The sequence below is a fragment of the Danio rerio genome, chromosome 24 (assembly GCF_049306965.1).
Source record: "Danio rerio strain Tuebingen ecotype United States chromosome 24, GRCz12tu, whole genome shotgun sequence".
Lineage (NCBI taxonomy): Eukaryota > Metazoa > Chordata > Actinopteri > Cypriniformes > Danionidae > Danio > Danio rerio.
This window is the reverse complement of record NC_133199.1, coordinates 37,447,766-37,465,793: the sequence shown is the minus strand read 5'-3', so window position 1 is coordinate 37,465,793 and position 18,028 is coordinate 37,447,766. Positions and strand designations below refer to the sequence as shown.

Genomic DNA, 18,028 nt, shown 5'->3' with positions numbered 1-18,028 from the left:
TGATAAGTGCAATAAATCTCATGAACAATTATTAAAATATTGTGATTAAAATGCAAGTTTGTTTATTTAGTTAAAATGTATTTTAGTATAGTTAAATGGATATATGTTTAATTGTTTTAGAATAAACAATAAGCTGGTGTTAGAATTATAGTTACTATATTATTGGATAAAAACACGCTTTATCATTAGTAGAAAACCAACATATCTTATGACCTTCTTAGTTTGAGATTTGAAATATTTAGTTCAATTCACTTTAAAGGCCTAATAACACTATGAACAATAACTCTATTACAGTCCTTATTAAAGTATGATTATGTTTGTTTATTATAAGCAGGCACTGATGTTTTGATGTTGTTCAGATATTCAAATTCTGATTGGTTGTCAGTGAATATATTTTTTTCTATTGTTCTTTTCATGACAGATTTGATTTTACATATGTGGTGTTACATATGTTACTTTTTTTGTCCGTTTTAAAACTATTAATACATTTTCCTTATTTTAATGGGCCTAAAATCAGTATAAATGACTATTGTATGCCTTAATGTTGAATTAAAGAGATAGTTAACCCCAAAAAATTGTTCCAAACCTGTACAAGTTTCTTCATAATACAAAAGAGAATGTTTTGAAAAATGACTTTTGTATTTTAAGTCAACAAATAAAAGAAACTCAGGTTTGAAACAGCTTAAGTGCGAGTAAAATTACAGCATTGCACATTTTTGGGATTCACCGCCCCTTTAAATGAATAGTATATTGATATTATATACTCACGCAGGATGTTTTGTTGGCTGTAGGTCTGTCAATAGTTATCGGTGATCTGCTCCGGCAAATCCCCATCGCTGTGCTGTTCGGCATCTTCCTCTACATGGGTGTGATGTCACTGAACGGGATCCAGATGACTGAACGGATCCTGCTTCTGCTGATGCCTCCAAAATACCACCCTGACCACACATACGTGCGCAAGGTCAGACAGCAATCTGCTATTTTGCTTATTAAATAGACATAATTATGCCTTTTAAGGTCCCTACTGTTTAGATCTCCTTTAGAAAAATATTCAATTTTACAGTTTAAAAACTTTTTTTTTCTTGTAAATAGCCTGATTTTACAGCTCTCTTAGAGTTAAACAATTGAGGTTCACCACTTTTTTTTCAACCAGTCCGAGTCTGGCTGATGCACTTTTAGCTTAGCTTAGCTTAGCATAGATTATTGATTCTGATTAGACCATTAGCATCTAGCTCAAAAACCAAAGAATTTTAATCATTTTCCTTTGATGGATCTGCTGGTTTGTCAATTAAAATAAAATCACGACTTTTTTGATGCACATACACATCTTTTTTTTTCTTATTGGAGAAAAATAGCATCCAACCAGTTGTGCGCAAAAGTTTTTAATGGGCGTTGTTTTAAAATTAAGAGCATCTTGGTGTTTCCGTTTTTGCATTTTTAGAGTTACAAATCTACATAGGATTGTGCAGGAAGTAAGACTGGATTTACTCGACAGTAGTTCAGGCAGTTCAGAGTCACTTCTTTCCTATCTTTGAAACTTTGCAGACCTCTTACATTCACAACACGCTATGTGAAAAGAAAATGACTTGTGTTTTTGGTTTACTTTTTAAATCATAGAGGCAGTAACATGGACACTTGTATGAACGGTGAAGATGTGTTGTGCTGTGTTTGTTGACTGATCTCTGGTTTGGATCTCAGGTGCGGACGCTGCGGATGCATCTGTTCACAGCTATTCAGGTGGTTTGTCTGGCTGTTCTCTGGGCTGTCATGTCCACGGTGGCGTCGCTGGCTTTCCCCTTTGTTCTCATCATGACTGTCCCCGTCAAGATGTTTCTTCTACCACGCATCTTTAGCAATCGTGAAATGCAGTGTGTAAGGACTTCTGCACGCACAAAAAGACGCATACACACTAAGATAATTTGCTGCATGCAATGACATACATGGTTTCCCACCAAGGCAACCTCGGGTGCTGAAATATAATTGGGCAGGTTTAAAGAACAAAACAAAGACAGGATTCTGGCATGTAATGTGCATTTTCAAACCAGAATATCTTACTTCAGCACTGTTTTTAGATAAACAAGAATGTTCACTTTGCATGTTTCTTAAAAATCTGAAAACATATTTTATGGTTTAGAAGAGTCATAAACATACATACAGCACCTTTAAAGGACAATTCAGTATCGAACCAAAGACCTAGATATTCCATTAACATTTGACAACTGTAACTCATCATCATATCTAATATCCGTGTCTACCGAGTGTGTCACGTTCAGGAAAACACACTAGATAGATGGACTCAATTGCAAGTAAAACTTTAATGGAATAAGTCAGGAAGTTCAGTGAGCAACAATGCAAACATTCAGCGTCGGGAGGAAGGGCAGTAGCTGAATCGGGGTAACCGAGTGTCCAAGGGTTCACCAGATAAACAAGGTTCATGACAAGACGCAAAGAAGCCATAAACAAAATGTAATGAACTGACAATGAAGTATGTAATAGAAGAAGCTAAGTGAAATAAATAGAAGAAGCTAAGTGCCAACAGCTGGGCTGAAGACAGACCGGATGATCCTAGTTAGTAAGTCACGACAACTGAATACTCAGAGTTAAAGCCTCTAAATGAAATGTATTGACGTCTATTTTGAAAGTAAGAATTAAACCAAAAAAGGAATTTTTGATCAAAACCTACAAAGTGTAAATTATCCAACAAAACATAATGATCAACCATGTCAAAAGCTTAAGTGAGATTAAAAATTGCATTAGTGGGTTGACTTGGGGATATGAACAAATCATTAGTGAACTTCATTAAGGCTGTAGTAGTCTTTGGTCTAAAACCTGAATGGTAGGAGAATTTATTATTTAAATGATTTCAATAGTATCTGGATGCAGCCTTTATGATGCAAGCTTGCGATGCAATGTCAGACACAATGCACTCAATGGAGCGAATGACTTCACGGTGACGGGTGGGGTTAGGGGTGGGGTTAGGTGAGCGCATTAAAAAGCATTGGATGCAGCTCAGATTGCACTGCACCAGGTCTGCATCCAGACACCTCTCAATTACTTTGAAAATAGATAACATTGTCTTCTTCTTTAAAAACAACTAACAACAACAAACTATTAAAATGCTAATTAAAAAACTAATAAATAAATATAAAAGGAGATGCTACATTTAGTATTTTCTGTGGAATAATGTGAACAGATTTATTATTATTATTATTTTTTGTTTAGGACAATTACCTTAATTTATTATTATTTATTTTTTGCTTTGTTTAAATTTTAGCCATTTTTTCTTCGAATACTGTGAACAGAAATAAAAAATACTTTTATTATTATAATAATCTGTGTGGAGTTGGCATGTTCTCCCAGTGTTGACGTGGGTTTCCTGTGCTTCGGTTTTCCCCACAGTCCAAAGACATGCGCTGTAGCTGAATTGGATAAACTAAATTAGCTGTATTGTATGTGTGTGAATGTGAGGGTGTGTGGATGTTACCCAGTACTGGGTTGCAGCTGGAAGGGCATTCGCTGTGTAAAACATATGCTGGATAAGTTGGTGGTTTATTCCACTGTGGCAGCCCCTAGTAAATAAAGAATCTTAGCTGAAGGTAAATGAATGAATGAATAATCTTTTTAAGGGGACATCACCTGGAAAGAGAGCAATTTGTTTTGTCTTTGCAATAAATTTTTGAGAGGACATAACTCACAAAAGCACACGAGTACAATATGCAGTAAATAGTATTTTCTGTCCCAATCATATTGACTAAAGCTCTCTTCAAAATCATCTCTTCTGTTTCTCAGTTGGACGCTGATGACGCAGAGCCCACTTTTGACGAGAAGGAAGGACAGGATGAATACACAGAGATGCACATGCCAGTCTGAGGCCGCACATCTTCCTATCAATCACACTATTGGCCAACAGGATGGCTGCTTTTCAAAAAACCAAATCTTTATTGAGCCTGACGTGCGGTGGAGGTGAGAAAGAGCTACATGTACATGGACCTGACCTCCACTCCACAATCCCACAGACTCATTGCATTGGTATTAGAGCGTTTGAGCTGCTATCAACACCGTTTAGCCTTAACCTAGCGTATTCGTCATCCGTGAGAACAACTGAATGTACCATATTGGGGTTAACTGGACGTTCTAAACACCATTCAGGGCCCATGCAATATTATATATGTTCTTTTTAAGCAAACGTTTATGATCGAGAAAGACTGCCAAGGTCGATTTCATCGTAATACTGTGGTTTTAATAGTTTTAATGGCTCATTGTTTAAACTTTCGAACGTCATACAGTATGTTTTCATTGACACAATCAACAGTATTTTTGGTTCTGTTGCCATCAAATCATGAACTACTATTTTTATAATGCCCGAAAGTCATGTGTACATGCTAAACTCTTAGATGAACTCTTTATGTACGGTTGTAGGTTTATTATTGAGCTGTTACATTGAACTCCATTCGAGAAAGTGGTTTTGAAAGGTTTTAAAATGAGTTTTAGCTTGCACTTTAGTCTTAAAACACATTTTAAATAGTCAGTTCATTGAATAATGGAAATTTGACGGTCATTTACTCATCCTAAGGGCATCTAAGATGTTGGTGGCTTTTACTTTTCTTCATTTAGAGAATTGAGAATCTTTAATAAAGGTATTATTTAGCTCAAACTGTGATTCTTGGCAATGCAAGTCAAGTTTTGAGAGTCCAGAAGAAGACTTGCTCCTGACATTGAGGTGTCTAGTTCAGTGTTTCCCAGCCCTGTTGCTGGAGGCTAAACAAAAGTACATATTTTGGATGTCTTCCACATCTGAACCATTCATTTCAGGTTTTTAAGTCTCTCCTAATGTTCTGATGGGTTGATTCAGGTGTGTTTGAATTGGAAGAGGTTGGAAAATGTGTACTGTTGATGTGCCTTTAGGAACAGGGTTGGGAAACACTGGTCTAGTTCAGTGTTTCTCAACCACGTTCCTGGAGAACCACCAACACTGCATGTTTTGGATGACTCCTTTGTCTCACTCATCACAGGTATTTCAGTCTCTGCTACTAAGCTGATGATTTCAATCAAGTGTGTTTGGTTAAGGAGACATGGAAAATGTGTAATATTTGTGTGCTTTCAGGAACAGGGTTGGAAAACATTGGTGTAGTTCACCCAAAAATTTAAAACTACCTCATAATTTACTCACTCTCAAGCCATCCATGATTTATATGACTTTGTTCTGTCAGACAAACACAGTCGGAGTAGATTTAAAATGAATCCTGGCTCTTCAGTGCTTCATAATGGTGTTGGATAGTGGCCGTTTTTTAAACTTTCAAATGCACGTAGATGTTTTATAAAACCAAGCCATACATTAAAAATGGGGTTTACACATGTCTTATGAAGTGGACTAATGTGTTTTTGTAACAAAAAGAATCATTTTTAAAATTATAAACCCAAATCACTGACTTCTGATGACTGTCGAATGAGCGATCTGATCTCTGTCTCGATGTAAAATGTATTCATCGCAGAAGCTCTGGGAATAGACTCGTCTTGTGTTTAACGGTTATACAGTGACATTCTCAAGCCATTTATTTTTGCTGTTCGTTTGCTATTGTTGCTGTTGTCTTCTCTGGTAAACAAACCATAGTAAGTGATTCCTGTGACGCTCGTCTATACATTATTATTCAGCAGTCAGTGATTTGAGTTTCTAGTTTACAAATGTGACATTTTGTTACAAAAACACACTAATCTGCTTTATAAGATATAAACGAAGCCCTTGGTGGTGTATGGGTTATTTTTTACAATGAATTCATGCACTTTTGGATGCTTAAAAAAAGGGCTAAGCATCTAAAAGGATAAGTCTTATGAAGTAGACTGATGTGTTTTTGTGACAAAAGACTTCATGTCAAACTACACACTTAAATCACTGACTGCCACTCAAATGGCTGTCGAATGAACATTCTCGACAATTTCTTGAAGGATCTTTGAGTAGACGTAAGATGTGTTCATCGCAGAAATAGTCTTTTCTTGTGTTATACAATAAAACCAATGAAAAAACTGTACAAAAGCACGCACATCTCTCTTAATTGGGTGCTCAGCCAAAACCGCAAAAAGTGCAAAATAAATGTAAATCAATGGCGGCAACACCAAGGCTCCAAAAATACAAATTTATTAAATTAATAAGGCTGACACAGAGCGTGTAACGTTTCGAGCCACCCGGCTCTTCATCAGACAATGACTGATGAAGAGCCGGGTGGCTCAAAACGTTACACGCTCTGTGTCAGCATTTTTAATTTAATAAAATTGTATTTTTTGAGCCTTGCTGTTGCCGCCATTGATTTACATTTAATATACAGTAAAACCAAACCATTGTTTTTCTTGTTCGTCCCTGTCTTCTCCAGTAAACAAACCATGTTAAGCGTTTCCTGTGAGAATCGTCTATATATTATTATTCAGCAGTCAGTGATTTGAGTTTCTAGTTTACAAATGTGACATATTTTTGTGACAAAAACACACCAATCTGCTTTATAAGATATGAATGAACCCCTTGGTGGTGTATTTTACAATGAATTCATGCACTTTTGGATGCTTCAAAAAGGGCCACTATCCAATACATCAGGGGTTTCAAACTCAATTCCTGGAGGGCCGAAGCCCTGCACAGTTTAGTTCCGACCCTGCTCCAACACACTTACCTGTAGGTTTCAAACAAGCCTGAAGGACTCAATTAGTTTCATCAGGTGTGTTTAATTAGGGTCGGAACTAAACTGTGCAGAGCTGCGGCCCTTTTGGAACTGAGTTTGACACCTGTGGAATACATTATTACAGCATAAATAAAATGTAAAAGTACTACAACTGTGTTTGTACAAAAGAAGAACGTCTATAAAGTATAACTATCAATAATATATCTATATTTACTCTTCACATATATGATATATATCTATTTCTACTATCTATAAAGTCAAGTATGACTTGAGGGTGAGTAAATGAATGGGTTCATTTAAATTTTGGAGTGAACTATTCCTATAAGAAGCAAACTATCAGTCTGTGCTAAAACTGAACATCATTTACGACATTTTACTTAAGGTTTGTTTTGTTTTTTAACTCTGATCGCATGTTGTCATCCGCAAGAATCGCAATTTCAACTGAAAATGCTCTTTGAATCTCTAGCGAAGAAGGAAAGTTGCATGTTTTATGACTTGAGGCGAGTAAATTATCAGCAGATTTTCACTTGCAGCGTTATGATTCATTTGATCATGCTAACCTAATAAACTGCCGTTTTATTTTCCATCACATTTTTCAAAGTTTTTCCCACATTGTTGAGTTGACACTAAAATCAATGCCTGTTTTGTCCGCAAAAACACTGAATATTGGGTTCGATTGACTAATTATTTATTTAACCATATTATTTATGTCAGTTCATGAGGAGTTTCACCGCAGAAATCCTCATTAATTTCACTACTTCTCACTAGTATCATTATTTTGATCGCTTACAGATTGGGGGAATCTGCACTAGATTGGATGACTGCACATTAGGTTCAATTGGAATAGTTTTGTGTGCACAAGCTATTGGAAATAACACAACACATCTGGTTACGGTTATATAACTCTGTGTTATTTTAGGTTTTATCTAATATTATGTCATTTTTTGTCCTAATTTCTGGATTTTATCAAACCATTTGTGCTTTAAATAACAAAAACAAGTGCTTTAGCTCATTTGGGCGCTTTTTCACATTCCAGAATTGGATGCGTGTTAGGATGTTTTAATTATAGGAAGTTTTGATGTCCGTTTTCTTTTATGTACGTGCTAACTAATGACAATTAAATTGCGTAGAGGTTATTTTTACCATATGAGGAATGGATAGATGCTTCATGTCGTCGTTTGAGCGTGATTGACTAGAGAATATTTTTATAAAATGTTGTTTAGTACATCAGCACATTGTCACGGTTCTTTATCTTTGACATTCCCATCTGCCCGCGTTTGTGTTTTTGGACACGTTTAGACTTGCAGAACTCTGGGAAATCAGGATCTGTTGTGTGTGGAAAACTCACAGCACTTGTTTGTAGGTGGTATTTGTTTTAGGGGGGATGTTCGTGAACGTTAGTGTCGGATTATTGTGGTGGTATCGGTTACAAAAGTATGACCTGGTGGTTGGCAAAGGGAAGCGAGGGTCGTTTACCATCTCTGCATATTTTGAATGCATTCTGTTTTTATGTGTTCCGTTGTTGGATATTTGATTTTTAAATATTCCTCTGTACATAATGCAATATTTACAGCAAATTACAGATATTGCTAAATAAAGTTGATTTTTCTATTTAAACCGGCTATTTGTATCTTCTTTTGTTTGTATATTAGGAAATTAGTGCTTTTACTAAGCAAGGGTGTATAAAATTGTGTACAAAAGAATTAAATACAAAATATTTCCATTTCAAATCAATGCTGTAAGGATCATTTGATGCTGAATTAGTTTAATAACTTGGTTTAAGAAAGATTTAAAATAAAAGCTGAAATAAATAATTCATAAATTACAGAACTTTAAAATAAAAAATAAACAGCATCCAGCATCCACAACCAGTTTCTCTTCCTTAAAAACATTCATCAGGCCCCCAAACTGAGGTATTCTGAACATTTTCTCTATTAGTTAATTTCTTTCCAGCAAAAGAAATGTCTTGTAGTGGTAATGATTTGTTTGATTGGTTTAAAAATACTTGTAATTATTTAAAATATAATTTAGTATGATCAATTTTTTATTATTTACCCATATTTTGACATTTTAATTTTTATTATAAAGTCTAAAAAATATATTCTAAAAATAAAAAATGTCTAGCAATGTGCTAATAATGCTAATGTGTGCTAGATACTTAAAAACATGGTAATTCAATTGAATAATATCCTAACCATGCTATAAACCTGCTAGTACCATCCTAATTCCTGCAATAAACGTAGTAAAAGGTAAACTCATGTAAACAATATGCTAACTGTTAATGTTAAATTTCTAATAATGTTAATATATGCTACCATGCTAACTAGTTTAATAATATGCTAGCTATGCTATAAACCTCGTAACAGCATGATATTTCATGCTTTAAATATTGTAGTAACCCGTTTATTTACAGCAGGGGTGTTCAAACTCGGTCCTGGAGAGTTTAGCTCCAACCCTAATCAAACACACCTGAACCAGCTAATCAAGCTCTTACTAGATACACTAGAACAGGGGTGTCCAAACTCGGTCCTGGAGGGCCGGTGCCCTGCATAGTTATTACCTCCAACTTCATTCAACACACCTGCCTGGAAGTTTCTAAGTATACCTAACAAGAGCTTGATTAGCTAATTCAGGTGCGTTTAATTGGAGTTGGAACTAAAATATGCAGGACACCGGCCCTCCAGGACCAAGTTTTGGACATCCCTGATTTACAGCATGTTAGCAATATGCTAACTATGCTAGACAGATTAGCAACATTTATTTATTTAAAGGATTCAAGGATGCATAAACCTTAAATTTACCATGAAGTGCTTTAAAATGTGCATTTTTTTTATTTTTTTTTTAAAATTTGACACAATCTCAACTATAATATGAAGACAGACATATAGTAGCTCCTCTGCTTTTATAAAAAATACAAAAAACAGACATAGCGTTTTGTTTTTACTGTATATAGCAGCCCTGTGAGTAAGAGTGGTTGAGCTCAGGCGCGTCAAATGAGAAGTGTCATGAAGGGGGAGGGACATGTCAGATACTAGAGAGCATTTGATAGGTCAGAAGATTTGATGAGTAAATGAAGTATGAGGTGATGCCAAAAAATATTGGCTGCGTCCGAAACCGCCTACTACTCAGTAGGTACTGCATTTGAATTTAAACGTACTACTCGGCCGTTAGAAAAGTACGTTCTGTACAGTATGAATGTGAAAACTATGAATGAAGTTCGGACGTACTACATCCGCCATTTTGTCATAATCACATGACCTACCTGCGTCAATTGCGTCGCTTTACTCCCATTCATGAATTCGCTCGCGGGGCATCATGGGATAGCGCAGCATGCATGCGATGCACTCCAGAATCTCGCCGGAAGTAGTAAGTCATCCGGGTACTTCTCGCATACTGATTTTCGAATTGTATGGCTGTTTCTCAATATGCGTTCTTCAGCGGTCTTGTGTTCTCGTGCAACGCAAGTGTGCCGCAAGCCTGCGTTTGAGTGAAGGTTTCGGCCGTTAGATCGCCCCCTGGGGGCTGGCTGCAGTACAAGTCATAAAGCCCGCCTCCTCCGTGTTAATGAAGGAGACTTAAGCCCAAATAAAAAAAAATATTACACTTGCAATAAAATGTCCCGAAAGATAGTTCTGGTCGATTAAGGCACTGGTTATTGTGCTGAAATAGGTGCAGATCTTCATTTTTGTAAACAGTTTGTTTTTAGCAGTAATTTATTGCTGGGCGTGTCATCGTGATACACAGCTGTGATTGACAGTTTCTCAAAGCGCGGCGTCTGAGCTTCGGCAGGAGACTGAAGTAGACTGAATGTTATTATTCGATTTCTGTGTTATTTTACCATGACAAAATGAGTTCAGCAGTAAACTATAGTTTCTGACATACATGATCCTGGTGGAACACTGTTTATTCGCCAAGTTCAGGGCTTTTTTCGGGCTTTATTAGTTTGCTGATACACGCCTAGCCACCCAGATAACAAAACACAGTTCCGGCTAGATTCTCGCCTGCCGGAGACTTATCTCTTAGAGCTCAGACTGACTAATGTTACCTCTGCTGGACCTACTCCGGATGCCTGGACTCACTGCCCGATTCCAGTCCGAGTCAATCGAGCCAGATGCGGCGGCCGAGCGAGCAGGCGCTGCCGCATGCGAGCCGGAATCAGCCCGCGACGCCGCGAGTAAGTTATGCGCTGCGGCCTGGAGCTGGCGCGATTGAATATATAAAACCCTCATATTTGTTAACGTTGTTACATCCATTTGTGTTGGTATGACAGCAAACGCATGCTGAGAAGTTCGGGGGGCGTAGTTGATTTTACATAAAGCGTTTGATTGGAAGCTCGACTCTGCTCATTTTCGCGGCTCCTCCTCTGGCTCCATCAGACAATCCTTCTGCGCATGTCTGGCTCCAATTTCAGCAGTCTTTTGCGACAGTTTGTGCCCGTCAAGCAGGCGTTTTGCCCTCAAGGCGTTCAATGGGAAAAAGGGCTGTCGCGTCGTCCATATTTTTTACAGTCATTGGTGCAACGTCATCATCAGCTGCCTAAGTTCAGTTCCAATACTCAAGATTGCAAGTACGGAGGACGCGTGAAACTTCCCAGATGTGATCTTGATATCGAGGACGCACTAATGCAGACTTGAGCACCGAACTCGCTCTGAAAGTCCCAGAAGTCATTGCGACTGGAGGTGGGAAGCGCAGCATTTAATTTAGATTTATTATTAAGGTTCAGAGATATCACTTATTTACCTCAGGACTTTCCCTAAATGAAACGGTGAAAGTAAACATTAACATGAATATCTTAATAAAGGAATAAACACATTAAGGTTGTTTGTTTGCTGAAATTCATATTAAAATTTGTTTTATTTATATTGTGCAGAGTATATTTATAATGGTTTTTATGCAAAGTATATATTTTGAAGAGGGGGGAAACAATAAATCGTTGTATGAGTGCTGTAATTTTTTACAGCATCCTGTTGCTGTAATTGTTTAAATAATTTCCATTTAAAACACGTGAAGGTCATGTGACCATCAGGAAGAACGCAGCATCCCATTTCTCAAAGGACGCGTTCTCTGCCCTCGCGGTCTCCTGAGTTCGTTCTTCCGAAGACACCCGGCAAGACTGGTCTCCACAAGAACGCAAGTCCGTTCTCTGCCTTCTTGGAATTGAGAAACAGCCTATGAATTCGGACATACTACTCGGCTCGCGTACTGGTTTTAGCATACTATATAGTATGGAAGTATGCGGTTTCGGACGCAGCAATATGCCATCATATAGGTGGAAGAGACCAACTGCAAGCTTTAGATCAGGGGTCACCAAACTTGTTCCTGCAGATCTTAGCTCTAACCCTAATCAAGCACACCTGAACAGCTAATCAAGGCCTTATATGCATACTTGAAACACTCAGGCAGGTGTGTTGAAGCAAGCTGGAGCTAAACCCTGCAGGGACACCGGCCCTCCAGGACCGAGATTGGTGACCCCTGCTTTAGATGTTTATATTATGCTTATATCCTCTTAATGCAAATGTTGTCACTGTTTTGAGCACACTAGCTTATAGATATCCTTAACACTAACACATAAAAGCTTTATTTTAATTTCACAGGCCTTTAAGCTAAATGTGTACATGTGACCTTTACTGCAAACATAAGCTATGTGTGTTATTGTTTGAACTCAAGGAAAGCAAGAGACATTGAGAGATTGGCTGTTACCAGTGTGGTTTTGGCAGTCTGACAACATCACTGGATCGTAAAGAAATGTCATCTGGAATCTGCAGACATCATGATCTCAAACACAGCAAGTTTGTGCACGTCTGATCTGTTCCAAACCAACACCAGCGTCACATTAATCTGATTTCCATGAACTGAAGAGAAACAGTAAAGGGTACACATGAAAAATAAAACAAAACAATCAGAAAATTGTGTGTAATAATGAAATGACAGAAGGAGAAAGAACTGAACTACTGAAACGTATTTAATATTTTATATAAAAGACTTTTTTGGTGCTGGCAAGTTAAAAAAATGCACCTCATCAGAAGAATGAATGCAGATTTTGGACCGTCTATTTAGGATAAGTGCAAGTAGCTCACCTCGTTGGAATCATGGTTGGAATAAACTAAGTTGTTCACGCTCATCACCGTTTGATTGATAGAGACAACATAAATAAAGAGCGCAACAGACAGCGGTGTGAGTGGCATAATCTCGTAAGGCACATGGCAATATCTTTTGACACGATTGATCGTGAACCCGGTTCGAATCCAGTGTCTGATGAACACGTTCTTCTTTTTTTCTCCCTCTACATATCAGATTTTGCCTACTCTTTCTAACGAGGAAGACAAGTAGGAATCATTATAAAGTGTGTGTATTATGGAGGACTCAGATTCATAGAACTGAACTGGATTGGAGAGGTGTTATATCCAAATCATGTGCATTATAAGTTTGTAGAAGTTATACATTTAAAATACCCTTAAATATTTAGTACTCCTTCAGTGTACTTGAACAAGTATATTAAAATCCATTAATTTTCATTAGATGTATTAGTATTTTTTTTCAAAGTGTGCTTTAAATGCTTTAAAAATAAGTTAAATATTTGTAGACTAGAAATATATGTACTTTATATAATTTCTTTTAGTAATGAGGGCTATACATTATAGATTAATTTTATTTAACAAAATTATATTAATCTTATATTTTTTTTATTCAGCTATTGGGGTGTGGCTAGGTAGGGGGCTTACAAGACATTGTGCCCAGGGGCCTCTAAATTAAAAATCCGGGCCTGGTCTTGTCTATTAAATCTGATCTTTATTTTGTATTATCTATATTGGGTTCAGATCAGGTGATTGGCTGGGCCATTCTAAAGCTTGATTTTCTTTCTCTGAAAGCATTTGAGTTTCTTTGGCTGTGTTTTGGATCATTGTCTTGCTGAAATGCCCACCCTGATTTCATCTTCCTCATCTTGCTAAAGGAGATGTTGGACTAAAGCAGCTAATATTAATTTACAATAATGAAGAGCAGAGGGTTGCTGAAGAACTGAGAGATTTCAGCTGCTGTCTGGGCTTTCACTGCCTTTCTACACATCCGTTTCCTCATGTGTTCAATACATTTTTCCTGTGTCATTTCATTTTATTACACATAACTTCATTTGTAAACTAATTCGTTTTGTTTAATGGATTTCCTAGGTCGTTACCAACATACAGGTAAAATTTCAAGTCAACAGCATTAGAAATGTTTTCTGAGAAAATAGGTGACGTGTTAATTACTTATTTCCCTCACTGTATTAACGTTAGTTAGCATTAGCAAATACACGCAGCCTTTAACCATTCATTTCACTTCAGTATTACCCAACAGAAGGCAGTCCTCCAGGAATGCGGCTGTTTTTCAGAGAGCGCGCGCGGCTCGTGCTCAGACTGGTTGAAGATGCCTGATCTGCCGTTTGCGCTGCTCGTTTTTGGAGTCCTGCTGAGCTCCGGAGGAGCTCAAAACTCCCTCAGCAAACTGCCGGACACCGTCAAAAAAGGTGTAGACCTCGCGCTGAAAAATGTCAACTCTCACGAAGGAGTCCAGCAGCATTTTCTCTTTTTTAAAAGCCTTCAGCAGTCAAAAATTGAGGTAAATGTTTATTCTGTTTGAAGAGATGACTCGCGTCATGACGTCGTGTTGATGTTGTTGGGTTACGTCACATTTAGGCGGTAAATAGATGTTTTGTTGAAATATAAACTAAATCGGGAGTGTTTATTGATCAACATGTATTTTAATTATTGTGGGCAAGTTTTACTTTGCTAAATCAGATCAAATTATGGTTGTTTTTTTGACTAGCGTTACCTTTTTGCAAATAATGTTTAATATTTCAGTCTTTACTGTATTAAAGTTTTAGTATTTGAATCAGACTCTCTCTCTCTCTCTCTCTCTCTCTCTCTCTCTCTCTCTCTCTCTCTCTCAATATTCAATTCAATAATTATATCGGCATGAAATGTTACAAATGTATTGCAGTTTTAAAGTTTACATAAAAAGTAACATACATGTATAATAAAATAAAAACAGTACAACCAGTAAATTGTAGTAGTACAAAAAAAGATGATATTTATATATAATAATTAAATAAAATATCAACAATACATGACATTATTCAATATTTCACATTAATATTTAATATATTGTATTATTATTCCACATATCGTATTATTCATACAAATCAATACAAAGAGATCAGAATAAACTACATTTAACAATCAACATTTTAGGATAAAACAGAAATAAAAACAATAATAATTAGTATATTTACAATGATTCATTTATAATCAGCTAGGTGTGTGTGTGTGTGTCTCTCTCTCTCATTAACTTTTAGTATTAGGCCTATAGTTTAATTTTGCTATGTTGAATTTCATCTTTGCAAACTTGCTGTTATAAAAGTACATACATACATACATATATATATATATATATATATATATATATATATATATATATATATATATATATATATGTATGTATGTATGTATGTATGTATGTATGTATGTACTTTTATAACAGCAAGTTTGCAAAGATGAAATTCAACATAGCAAAATTAAACTATAGGCCTAATACTATATATATATATATATATGTATGTATGTGTGTGTGTGTGTGTATATATTGAATTTGGATGTTTATGGTTTAATTTATCCTTATTTCTTGTTTATTTCTTGTTATTGGAATTATTGTTTAACTATTTTAATTTTAAATAAATAATCAATAATTAAAAAGGTGTGTATTATTGTATAACTAAATCTCTCATCTCTCTAGGCAGGGTTTGATGTAACCTTCATCTACCACAAATTTTATCTGAAAGCCACAAAGTGCAAAAGAGGAACGGAGAACGCTGACACCACCACATGTGCCTTCAGGAATGATCGGGTAAGTGAAGATCATAAATGAAAAACATCAGAAATGATTCGCTTCACCTCTGCACATACCTGGATAATCGGTGAACAGAGCTCAAGATGTAAGTCGTTGCTCAGACAAGTGTTTTATATACAGTAACATACAGCCCATGCAATGGAATAAGAGCAAGTTATTGTACTGTATTATAATGGTGTTGCTATTTTTTTTCCTCCAGCCTCTGATTGATTGTGCCATCTGCTATAAAACCTACGCTGGAAAGATTGAACCAGAACCCATACCCTATGTGAGCTGTGTGCATAAACCAGCTCTTACTGAGGTCTGTGCTTTTCACGCATGTGTTATATTCTCTGTACATCATCAGCAACAAATAATAATGATGCATTTTAATAAAATTAGATACATTAAAAAAAATGTTGCTTATTTTTTTATTAATGGAGCTACTGATACAATTAATTTAGTAAATATTAAAAGAAAAAATTATTAAAGAAAATGATTTTTAAAATAACAAATAATTTCTAAAATATTTACATACAGATATGCTGAAGTAATACATAAAATCATTGACCATTTTGAATATAAGTATTTTTATAAGTATTTTTATTATTATATATTTTTTAATATTTACATATATATATTAAAATATGCTCAAGTAATACATAAAAAACGGTGATATAATAAAATAATTTTAAATAGATCTTTGAATATTTAAAAAATGTCTTATTCTTACAAATTTTAAAATATTTACAAATTCATACATTCAAATATGCTGAGTAATACATAAAAAAATCAGTGATATTATGAAATAATTTACATAATGTTAAATACATATTTGAAAAATATTTTCATTCTTACAAATTCTAAAATATTTACATATTCATAAATTCAAATATGCTCAAGTAACACAGAACTTGTTTAAAAAAAAAAAACAAAAAAAAAACAATACACATCCCATCACAACATTGGATACTAGAAAGAAAATTAATAGCAGTGATATTTTAAAGAGACATTAGGTGTTAAAATGCCTAAAAGATCATATTTAAAAATATATTTTAATATTTAATTTTTTTTATATTTACATATGTTTTTAAAATATTATTAATATTGATGTAATCTGGCATATAACATATCCCAGAGTAATTGGTGGTTCATTCCACTGTCGTGATCCCTAATAGTGAGTAATAACAAATCTTATTATTTATTAATTATTATAAATTATTACTATTATTACTATTATTTACTATTAAATATACTCCAATTTTTTAAATATTAATGCATGCATATCAATATTGCACTCTAGTACTATAACAATTGGCTGTGATATTATACATAAAGATACTTCAGGTTTTATATATCTTATATATCTAAATATATCTTCATTAACTAATACCATTTCATTGTTTTTAACTGTAGGATATGACGAAAGAGCGACTCGAGCGCTGTAATAAGATGGGTTACAGCAGCGGATCCCCAACACTGCTGGCTGTTGCAACAGAATGAGAATACTGGATGTTCAGATACATAAAAATCTCTCCTAGTCAGTCTTTTGTGCCAAATATATAACATTTAAACATCTAATCAATAATCCAAATTCTTTTTGGTCCTTACTAAAACTCAATTTAAAAGAGAAACATACAATTACATGGTTACATTTTGAATGATAAGAATTTAGGTAGTCTTTTAAGGTATATCTATTTGTAGGTAAACATTAGTATATTATATATTGATAGTCTGTCTAAAGAATATCCATATAATTCCATAGTGAATGACTTATTGCAAATTCATTAGAATAAATGTGTCTTAATATATTTTATACATACAAGCTTACAGTCACAATTGCTTTTTTGTCTCATTAATAGAGCCTATGCATTGTGTTTTAATAGTGTCTCATGAACTGACATTACAATTCATTTGTTACATTAGTAAACATGAACTAATAATAAAATAAATGGTTGCATGAACAAATAAACAATCATTTTCAAACATTGTTAATTTGAACTCATAAACAGTTGTTGTACATTGTTAGTTTCTAGATTTATTTTTTTAAATTCATTGTTTATTAAAATTTAAGCTGAATTAAAGTACAAAGCAACTAATGTATAATTGATTGTGTGCATTATTCACTTTGGCAATAGGTTAAGCAAAATAGAGGAATTCACAAGCGTGCCCTGATCACACTGAACTGAGCTAAACTGAACTGAACTGAACTTAAACACTAAAAAACTGAACTACACTGATCCAGTTACTATGACCATTTATGTTAAGCTGCTTTGACACAATCTACATTGTAAAAGCGCTATACAAATAAAGCTGAATTGAATTGAATCACATAAATTGGTGTAGATTGATAAATATGGTCTTATTTCACTGAAAACCCTCCCAATTTTACGATGCTTAGAGGATATTGCATATTTTTGTTCATATTTTGTGTTCATTCTTTCTGAAGGTTTCATTTTATTCCACTGGGTGGCAATATATATATATCCCCCACCTTAGTC

General features: G+C 35.1%; 2 protein-coding genes and 1 long non-coding RNA gene across 8 annotated transcripts in view; 2 read left to right on the top strand and 1 right to left on the bottom strand.

The window, feature by feature from the left end:
- The window catches only part of slc4a2b (solute carrier family 4 member 2b), a 93,018-nt gene extending 84,736 nt beyond the window's left edge, over positions 1–8,282 (top strand). For 4 of the 5 annotated variants that reach the window (XM_073940508.1, XM_073940511.1, XM_073940509.1 and 1 more), the window contains 3 exons: positions 792–961; positions 1,699–1,872; positions 3,790–8,282. In XM_073940508.1, the coding sequence (XP_073796609.1) occupies positions 792–961; positions 1,699–1,872; positions 3,790–3,870 (425 nt within the window). In that variant the 3' untranslated portion in view covers positions 3,871–8,282. The remainder of the gene's footprint in view (positions 1–791; positions 962–1,698; positions 1,873–3,789) is intronic. The other variant, NM_001114440.2, reaches the window with a different exon arrangement.
- Positions 8,283–9,473: 1,191 nt separating this feature from the next.
- LOC141380753 (uncharacterized) lies at positions 9,474–14,546 on the bottom strand. The gene is made up of 2 exons (XR_012399504.1): positions 13,994–14,546; positions 9,474–12,517 (listed from the first exon to the last, which is right to left on the bottom strand). It is a non-coding gene; the product is annotated as an uncharacterized lncRNA (long non-coding RNA).
- On the top strand, positions 13,996–17,864 carry si:ch1073-406l10.2. Of its 2 annotated transcripts, none has more exons than NM_001386533.1 (4): positions 13,996–14,261; positions 15,435–15,545; positions 15,748–15,849; positions 16,944–17,630. In NM_001386533.1, the coding sequence occupies exons 1-4, from the start codon at positions 14,070–14,072 to the stop codon at positions 17,028–17,030; spliced, it is 492 nt and encodes a 163-aa protein (NP_001373462.1). In that variant the 5' UTR covers positions 13,996–14,069; the 3' UTR covers positions 17,031–17,630. The 2 variants fall into 2 exon arrangements, 1 of the variants encoding a protein (NP_001373462.1); XR_012399070.1 differs by having other exon boundaries at positions 14,057–14,261; positions 15,435–15,633; positions 16,944–17,864.
- The last annotated feature ends 164 nt before the right edge of the window (positions 17,865–18,028 follow it).